This window comes from Fistularia commersonii, chromosome 11 (assembly GCF_037954325.1).
Source record: "Fistularia commersonii isolate RoL2024-O1a breed Wild chromosome 11, RoL_Fcom_v1.0, whole genome shotgun sequence".
NCBI lineage: Eukaryota > Metazoa > Chordata > Actinopteri > Syngnathiformes > Fistulariidae > Fistularia > Fistularia commersonii.
This window is the reverse complement of record NC_141294.1, coordinates 15,834,753-15,844,885: the sequence shown is the minus strand read 5'-3', so window position 1 is coordinate 15,844,885 and position 10,133 is coordinate 15,834,753. Positions and strand designations below refer to the sequence as shown.

The window sequence follows — 10,133 nt, the reverse complement described above, 5'->3', positions numbered from 1 at the left end:
GGAGGTTGGTGTGAGAGGAGAGGGTTAGATGAAGCAGCTGACTGGCTGTGGCTCCTGCCGAGAAGAAGAAGAACCTTGAAATTGAAATCGGCTCCGGCAGCTCCCCGACTGCAGGTGGAGGTCTGATGAGACGTCAGGGAGAGTCCCTGTGGAGTGGGTGGTATTTGCTAGTGAAGGTGGATGCTGGAACTGTGCAGGTCAGGCGTGAGGGATCTGACGTTCCTGGTGACATTTCAGTGTTTCCCTCTGAGTGCTCCATGCACGACCCGCCCTTTGGCGCTCCACAATGCCTGACCGCACACACACACACACACACACACACACACACACACACGGTGTGGTGCACCAACGTGGCTTCCTGGCTCTCCAGCGCTGGGACTGGAGGCAGCAGGTCAGACGGGAGGAGATCTTTGTGCTGCTGACATTAAAACAGAGGGTATGACTGATGTCCTGCAGAAGAAGGGGGTAGGTGGTCATAGAGCTTCTCAGCACCTCGACGGGTATTATGGGATGTATGCATTTCCCTCAGCTCCATGTCTGGACCAGCTTAGGTCCACCATCTACTGTGACATACCAACAGGGCGCCTCTCTGCTTCACTGAAGGACCAGGAGAACATCTACTCAGCAGACGCCGGGAGTCCCTGCATGAGGACATCTCCGGTCACCTCTGACCTCCCTTTTCCAGATGTTTCCACAGCTGGAAGCAGGAGACAATGACTTGGCACTACTGGCCCTGGCTGGTTGGAGACGTTGCAGATGTTGAGATGATCGACCCGTGTTTTAATCTCAGACCCGTCGGGCAGCATCGATTCTTCAGAGGAACGCCTGAGGTGCCATGGAGGTGGCAACTCCGTGGAGATCACAAAGTTATCTCCACTAGTTCCATCCTGAGTTGGTGTTTGCGGGAGCAAAGCCATGGATGAAGAACATCTTATCATCGGGGACGAGCGATGCTGAAAATTTTTTTGTCCAGTGCAGATGTTCAGATGTGTCCTCCATCCAGGATCACAATCACCTCGGTGACGTTGAGGAGGACCTGCGTCTCCATGTGACAGCTGTGTCACGGAGGAGGTGCAGGAGAAGACCCGCACCTCCTCTTGTTCCTCGTCCTCTCCTCAGCTCATGTTTATGCACCAGGCGTCTCTGCAGTGAGCCGCCGGATGGCGATGCGTCCCCGCCTCTTCCTCCTCCCTTCCTCCTCCTCCTCCTCCGGTGTGAGCGCTGCTCGTCGGCTCTCCGTGCGCTCAGACGCGCTCTGCGTTCAGCCCGTTCAGCACCGCGGCCCGCCGCTCCTCGTCCTCCCTCCTCCGCCCCGGATGGCCCCCGAGCAGCGGCCGAGCCGCCCCGGACCCCCGCGGCTCTAGCGACGGCTGGACCCCCCGAACCAGGAATACCGCATTGTTTTATAATTTCCCCCCGGAGAGGAAGAGGAGGGTGAGAGAAGAAGGGAGGGAAGGAGGGAGGGAGGAGGAGGGGAGCGGGAGGAAGGTGATGATGCTGAGGATGCGCCTGCGATGGTGGATTCCCCTTTTGTGCGTCTGCGGGATGATGCGCGGCGGCGACCACAGCAGCCCCCCCACCGCAAAAGGTAAGGCTGCGTGATTACGGGCACCGCAATCTGGCCGATCGAACAGTGAAATCCACGCAAACGGGCCCGCTTTTTGTTTATCTGAGTCCATGCCGACACCCCCACCCACCCACACACACACACACGCACACCCGTGTCTGTTTTCCACCCCGCAGGACAGGTGAGTTATGAATATCTGTTTTCACCCCCCCCCCACTTCCTCCCCACTTCCCCGCCTCAGGAGGCGCCGCGTCCCGGCCGGAGACGCTCCGCGGCGGCCGGGAGGACGTGGTTCCGCTCCGCCTGCTGCAGCGCAGACACGGCCGGGGACAGGCCGCGCAGGACGGGCTGAGCACCAGGGTGAAGGACGGGCCCGGATCCACGCAGGTACGAGCCGAGAAGGACGGCAGGAGACATGGCTGCTTCCAGCTTGTTTATGTTTATATCCAAACGCCTCCTCATCCTCCTCTTCCTCCCCCTGATTAGGACTTGAACTGGGGGGGAAACATGACAAACATTCGGTGGTTCCGGATCCGATAGGGAGGTCCATCCGGTTCACTTGTAGTCCCATCACTCTCACGCACGTACCTGTGCACGCTTGTCGTTGATGTTGATGTTACCCGGTTCCTCCGGTAGAGGGCGCGGGTGAGCACGACCGGGTCCGCCGCGGCTCCACCCCTTCCGGTCCGATGCTTCGGCACCTTCTCGTCTTGTGTCAATGAAAGTGATAATTATCTGATGCACATCTCCAGGAGCTTTACTCCCACCTCCATGTCCCCTTTGACTCATGGGGTGGATTCACACCCGGGAGGTCCACCTCCACCTCCATCTGGTCCTCATCCTCACCTCCCTGGAGTGACTTCACCATCCACGGAGCTGTGGAGATGGGTCTGCAGGGTGGAGGAGATGGATAAGAGGCTGGAGATGAATCTCAGGGTGGAGATGGAACTATCTGCTCGGGGGGTCAATGTTGGTGTTTGACGCCTTTCTGTTTACAGAGGTGAAACAAACGCTTCGCTGGGTTTTGTTGATTCACCTTGCAGATCACCGAGGGTTTGAGCCGAGCGGAATGGATGGACGAGCGCAAACTGTGAGCCCGAAGCGCTGAGTGCAAAACGAAATGTCACGTTTTCTGCAAAAGCCTCGGCGCATAAAGTTGGAAATCTGCATGAGTTGTCCCTCAGCTCCTGAACATCGCTGTACCTGCACCAAACAGGCGGTTCAAGGTTCAACAGAATAGTTGGTTCTCAACTTTGAACATGATGTGATTCAGTAGTTGGATGGAAAGGAACATGTTTCCATCCATCCATCTACGACTGCATAAGCGGGTGGGGTCAACCTGAGCATGGTGTCCGTTATGGACGGTCTGTAACGAGCACAGAAGTCTGAAAGGCGTTCCTCCGAATCATACCATCCCACGTCTCGATGGTCTCTCCAGCAGCCCCTCTAGGGACCCCAAAAAGGGTGGTTAGTCTGTTTGATGCATAGCCACAAACCTGTCCCCCACCCCGAAGGGGGAGGGAGGCTCCCTTCCCGCCCACTGGGTTGAACCTTGAAGTACAAGTGCCGAGTCAACTGGCGAGCAGGATGCCCATGCATCGAGGTGACTCCTACTTTATGTAGCTTGAGCATCTTTGCTTGCGAACCAGCTTAGGTTCCTTCACCACCAGAGAGGTGATACTTCATGTCTCAAGGTATGGAATATCCGACTGCCAGGGTCCCCTGCTCTGGCTGCCACCCTTCCTGGAATGCACCTGGCCCTTCTTGTGGGCGGGGAGCCCAACAGGAACATGAACATTGCACTGGACACACGCCCAGCACTCCATGGAGGCGTACTGGTTGATGTGAAGCCAGGTGGTGGTAGCATTTCAAAAGTGCCAAGTGGCCGATCTGCACAAAGTGCACCAAGGGAAAAAGACTCTGGAAGTGATAAAAGGTTCTTTGTGTCAGAAACCTCCTCTTCTAATGATTGTCTGTACTTTTCTTGAGCCGAGGGGACCTTGTAAGAAGCTGCCCAAATATGGACCCAGCTGGGGGCTACGCTCAAGCTAAAATCCTACCACAGGAACATTTTGGAGACGAACAAAGGGTCGCCGCCGCTTGTAAGAACGAGTCCTTGTCATTGGCCCTGATTTGAATCAGTGGATGGTAAGACACTCCGAGACTACAGCTTATTTCTGCGAGGCTGTCGGAACGCAGTGAACGAAGCGCAGCACATGTTTGAAATGGATATGCCTGCGACTGTGCATGGATGGAGGACAACTGCTTGTGATACTCAAGAGGTGTAACCAAATTTCTACGTTTCGTGATCGTGGTCATTTCTTTGAAAGGCAAGCAAAGATTCTAATGGACACAGTATTTGGGGACATTGAAGATGCTTTACCAGCATGAAATAGGAATGAACCAAAACCTCGATCTACACCAAAAGGAAGCAGCTTTACCACAACCGTGACTACCAAGATAGCAAAAACACTGAAATCAGGGAAAGAGGGAAAAGATGGGGGACTATGGTATATCCCACACCATGGTGTTTACCAACCACAAAAAGGAAAAATCTATGTTTTTTGACTGTATAAACACTTTCCAGTAAACATCTTTCAATGCTCAACTGCTACAAGGGACAGATTCAGGAAGGAACTGGCGGAGATCATGATCTATGTTAGTATCTTGCTCTTGGGATCCCATCTTTTGGGCGACTCCGACAAAGGGTCTGTCAGAACAAACACCTCAATCTCCACACTAAAACATCTATTTACCAAGCAGTAGATTGAACAACAAGGCCTTCCAACTCAGATAGTGGAGGGACTGCGTTCCCCCGACTGAGATACTGTGCATGACCAACTGTGTCAGTATCGAGGCCACGGTTGCCCAGCACCAACTCCTAAGGGTTGGCCATGTCATGACCAAACTGATAGATGGATGAAGAAACGCATAAGGAGACATGAAGCCAGCACGATCTTTACACCCCCAGCCCGTGGATTCACCTGCTCTGACTGCGACAGACCGTGTGGATCACGGATTGGACTCTAGACTCACAAGCAGCAGAGACAGGATTGTCCTCATTGAACACGATTGACAACCAAGGGTACCAAGAGAAGAGGCTGCCCTGCTGAGGTTTTGCTGATGGCCAAACCGTGATTTCACAAGACCTGGTGGACTTTGGATTGTTGGTACATCTTTTTGGTGTGATTTCCCCACAAAATTGTGCTAATTTTGCACTGTGGAAATGTGCTGGGAACAATGAAGAACACTTCTGTTGAGGTTCTGCACTGCTTCTATGTGGATGACTGTCTGGTATCGACAGCCCATGAGGAGGAAGCCGTGGTACTTTACCATGACTTGGTCTCATCTCCATATGTGCCAAAGGAGGCTTATAGCTGACAAAATGGATGAGCAACAGGCCTGCAGTGATTGCAGAAATTCCAGAGGACCAAAGGAGATAAGAGACATGGATCTGGACCATGGCCTATTATCTGTGGAGAGAGTGTAACGCTGCATTCAGCCTTCAAATTCAAGATTGTTGTGCAGGACAGACTTTTGACAAGAAGCGGGATCCTCTCGGTCATCAGTTCGATATACGAACGCCCAGGAATCTTGGGCCCCATTGTCTTTGTCCTCTCTGCTCAGGTCATCTTGAAGGAACTCTGTCGGCGCCAACCCGGCTTGGATGGCCTTGCACCACTGTCAGTAGCACAGGAATGGGCAAACTGGTTAAAGATCCATGCCTCTTAAGGCACATACAACATCAAGTTGGTCATGGGGGACTACATGTTGTCCAAATTACATCAGAGTTACTGGATCCCAGGGGTTGGCACAACCATAAGGAGGCTTTGTCTGCCGTAGGCTGCAACAAGCTGCTCAAGGGTCCCGGCTGATGGCAGATCTTCCTGTTGACAGGATCTGTCCGGACCAAGCTCCATTCAGGAGTGTCGTGTGGACTACTTTGGACCTTTTTGGGTCAAGAGCCGTAGGAGCATGGCACATGTGGAGTCCTATTCACCTGTTTGGAAATATGAACTGTCCACTTCCAAGTGGCTCCTTCTTTGGATACAAATCTCTTATCAGTGCACTACATCAATTGACGGCAACTTTGGGTAGATACTGGAACAGAATTCGTTGGAGGAGGACGTGTGCTGAGAGGCCATCGGGGTTTGGACTCCAGCTCAGATAAACGGTGTCAATACTTTAATCATGGCAACTGGACTCGATTTTTCTTCACTTGAAGATGTTTCAACCCTCATCCCAGAGACTTTTCTTCACTTCTGATGGCCTGTGAGGAGTTTCCCAATATAACTCAAGTACAGTTGCCTCAACAAGAATATTTTGACAAGAATTCCCCATGACCTGGATGACTTGAGAACCTGCACCGACATAACTGGTGTTCTTCAGAACCCTCCAGCTGGGTCGCACCATTTGGACACCTGGGAAAGGTTGATCAGATCCGTGCAGAAGCTGCAGAAATCTTATAGAGGCGGGACCTCACGCTGGCCTCTGTAAGATGGAGGCCATCATTAATGGCAGTCCAATCACCAAGGCTTCAACTGACTCTGGAACTTCTTGAAGCTCAAACTACATGACCAGCCCATAACCATCAGCAGGTTGGAATGGGTGGAGAAATGCGTCAGCGGTACCGTGCGATAGAAGACTATCCGATTTTGTTTTCGTGATTACGGTTGTGATGTTCAGGGGTCGGGTTGTAGGTGCTATCTGCTGGGGGGTCGATGTTGGTGTTTGGGTCAACATCGGCTGTCGGAATGAGTGGATGATACATTTGGTGTGTTGTTTGGGAGGTTGGTCCAGGACTGGAGGAGGAAATGGGTCCAGCGTGCATCATCAGCCTCCTGAGAGTTTAACACCACTGATTTGATCATTTATGTGCTGTTTTTAGATCAACGGCCTAAAAACAAACCTGTCAGGTATGTGTGTGTGTGTGTGTGTGTGTGTGTGTTATTTTTAGATGTGGACTATTTCAGTCTCAGACACAAACAGCCTGGGTGCTTGGTGAGGCTGGTGGAGTTTTGGTGGAGGAGTGAATGGTTTGAGTGAATTCAGAAGGTGTGTGTGTGTGTGTGTGTGTGTGTGTGTGTGTGTGTGTGTGTGTGTGTGTGTGTGTGTGTGTGTGTGTGTGTGTGTGTGTGTGTGTGTGTGTGTGTGTGTGTGTGTGTGTGTGTGTGTGTGTGTGTGTGTGTGTGTGTGTGTGTGTGTGTGTGTGTGTGTGTGTGTGTGTGTGTGTGTGTGTGTGTGTGTGTGTGTGTGTTGGATTAAAAGCGCTCAGTCACACTTTGATAGTGCGAGTGAGAGTCAGGTCTGCTGTGACCCAGAAATCAATGGAAGGAGAATCAGACTCTGCAAGGCTGCTCTCATTAACACCCCCCCCACACACACACACACACACACACACTGCTCCAGATTAGATTAATTTAGAAGCGTGCCGTGGACTGGGATTGCCCCTACACACACACACACACACACACACACACACAATGGAGTGTGTGGTCTCAAGGGACCTCCTGGGGAGGGGGGGGGGGTTGTAACAACACACACACATACACCCCTCCACCCACACACAATGGAGTGTGTGCTCACAAGCACACAAGCTCCTTGGGGGTGGGACAACACACACACGCACACACACCCCCTCCTCCATTGGTTGCCGTGTAGTGTCCGGTCTATAATGCGTGTAAGTGTGTGTGTGTTGGGGGGGGGGGGGGGTTAATTCACACCAGGCATGCAGGTTGATGAAGCTGCACTCACAATGGTCATAGGTGTGTGTGTGTGTGTGTGTGTGTCTTTGGCTCACAGCCTCCAGTGAGGAGGTGATGGAACAGGAAGTGGAAATATCTGCTGCGTCTGTGTCTCACACCCCGTCCTCTCCGTCTCTCCCAAGGTGGACCATGTGGCTCAAGCAAGCTTCCAGGTGGACGCCTTTGACAGAAGATTCATCCTGGACGTGGACCTGAACCAGTGAGTACGGAGGTGTTTTGTTCAGATGTTGTCGAGTCGTCCCACCTCCCGCCGCTCCGGCATGAACGCCGCTTTGCCTTTTGGAGATGTTCTCTTGGGACACTCAGAGCAGGTTCAGATGGAGAAGGTTGTCTCGTCCCGAGATCCAACTGCAGCTCGCCATAAACATCCGCTGAGCTAGTGAATTATATGAGTGACTGTGTGTGTGTGTGTGTGTGTTGGCAGCAGGTCATTTACGGTGTGTGTGATTTAGAGCTTCCGTCATAATGGTCGGAGATTTACGGTAAAGGGTGGAGACGCCGCTATTGATCACAGCAGCGCTGATGGAAAGTGCCCCCCCCCCCCCCCCCCCCCCACTGTGAAAATGCTCCTCACGTTCCTCCTCCACTCCATCAAACCTTCTAGTCCCTCACATCTTCTCCTCTCACTTCAACCTTCTGTCTTCACCCTGCATCTCCTCGCCTTGTCCGCCCCTCTGAGCCCCCGACAGGGCGTAGGGTTACATCAGCGTGCGTTCCTATAGGTCAGGGGTCAGGAACCTTTTTGACTTTGAAAAGCCAAATATTTCTAAACATATTTCATTGAGAGCCATATCGTATTTTTAACGTGTAATAAATTAAATATGTATTACTTTTAACGCGACTTCTGGTGCCGTGTGGGTTTGTTCCAAGTGTCGCTTTATATTCGACCGTTTCCTCAATGCGATTTTATCACTGCATGTTAGACATACAGAAGATCCAAATGCAAATTTCTTTATCCACGCAGCCTGGAATGCAGAGTGATCGTCGTCTTTTTTTTCTTTTAGCCATATTTTCTGTTATAAGGATAAACTAGTTAAAAAAATTAATTTCTTCACCTTTACAATAACCCAGACGTGCTCGGAAGCCATTGGTTCCCGATCCAACCAACGCACGGGTGACCCGTGAAATTTATCTTCAAATCTAATTTCTGTTTACTTTAAAATGACAATATTATGAAAAAATATCACAAGTATTTTAAATTCGGTTCCAAACTGTTTTTTTTTTTTTTTTTTTTTTTTTTTACAAATCAAAATTGTCTGGGAGCCATATGCCGTCCTCGGAAGAGCCATAGGTTCCCGACCGCTGCTATAGGGCCTCCCTGATACACCGACCAATCACGACACAGACGTTTGTGAAACCCCCGCCCCCTCCGCTGCTTCACGGATCTCCACACCTTCATGGAGAACTGGTCTCTCGTCCTGGAGAACCCAGACATGCTCCGTATGCTGCTCGTCCATCCATCCAGTTGAACTGGTCCATGGTCTTCACACCAGCTGCGGTGTGACAGCCTCTGAGGGGGAGGGGTGTCTTTGTCCTCCTACCATCATCCATTCATGGAACAAGAGTGGAATATTTCTGTGTGTGTGTGTGTGTGGGGGGTTCACCTTTTTCTCACACACACTCAGCCCCCCCCCCCCCCCCCCCCCAACTCCGGCTGAATAATAGATGGTTGTGTGCGATTAGAGGCGCGTGCATGGCGCTTAGCATAATGGGCTCTGCCTCTGTGGTGCACGGCGGCGGAGAACCTGCAGCCTCACACACACACACACACACACACACACACACACACACACACACACACAGAGAAGTGCTGATGGGAGCAGGCGGGGGAGGATGTCCATGCCCAGGAAGCAGAGGGTGGATGTCTCTGGAGGAAGAGAAGAATACCGCTCTCCTCTTCCTCCTTCCCCCCGTCTGAGATGCCCATCGGTTCCCCATCTGCTAACTACATAGGCTGCTAACTGTTAGCTGCAGAGCTACTTTAGCCTTCATGCTAACTATGTTCGTTGCCAGCTGATGGGAAGCTAAAGTGTTAGCATGTGTTGTCCCCACCTGAGGTTCCTGTCTGGACGTCAGGTGTGCTCCTGAAGATGGAGGAAGGTGGACCAGGTCCAGAGGAATGGAGGTGTTTTGGGGTTCCTGCTCCTGAGGAGCAGAAGCAGAAGAAGTAGCAGTGGGGGGATGGTTTGCAAGCCCCGGATGATTGCAACCAAGGGGTTGACAGCTGAGAGGTCCACCAAGGCTGGGGCTGAGGAAACATCTCACTGCTGAGGTGGAACCCCCAGTAGGTCCAGATGGTCTGGTTAGGACCTGCCCGTCTTCAGCCCAGGCGGGTTTTGGGATGGGCAGGAGAGTCCAGCTGATGTTTCCTCCTCGGCTTTCGATGGAGTTTATGACACTGACCTTCTGCTCGGTGGATCGCGCGCAGCTGTGGTACCTACTCCTGCAGCATGAAGGTGCCGGTTCTGGCCCCTGAGTCTGCTGGCCACGTGGAAAACCACTAAACCTTCTCTCACATCCCATTTTTGGAACATTTATATTCCATTCATCATCTTCTCCATCTGCACCTCCTCCATGTTTACCTCCTCCGATTGCAGGTCTGTATTTCATTTCATCAGGACGTGATCAGATTTCCTGCGGACGCAATGAGAAAAAAATGTGTGTGTGTGTGTGTGTGTGTGTGTGTGTGTGTGTGTGGTGAGGCAAACAGTGGAGGATTAAAGAGCGATAAACCGAAGAGGAGGACAGGAGATGTGTGGACGTCCTTCATGCATCCTTGAGTGGTGGTGTGTGGGCCGAGT

At 52.0% G+C, this 10,133-nt stretch overlaps 1 protein-coding gene across 4 annotated transcripts in view; it reads left to right on the top strand.

Annotated features, from left to right (window-relative positions):
* Positions 1–1,483: 1,483 nt before the first annotated feature.
* The window catches only part of adam22 (ADAM metallopeptidase domain 22), a 40,454-nt gene continuing 31,804 nt past the window's right edge, over positions 1,484–10,133 (top strand). For all 4 annotated transcript variants that reach the window (XM_086155293.1, XM_086155292.1, XM_086155291.1 and 1 more), the window contains exons 1-3: positions 1,484–1,588; positions 1,809–1,954; positions 7,455–7,531. In XM_086155293.1, the coding sequence (XP_086011419.1) occupies positions 1,492–1,588; positions 1,809–1,954; positions 7,455–7,531 (320 nt within the window). In that variant the 5' untranslated portion in view covers positions 1,484–1,491. The remainder of the gene's footprint in view (positions 1,589–1,808; positions 1,955–7,454; positions 7,532–10,133) is intronic.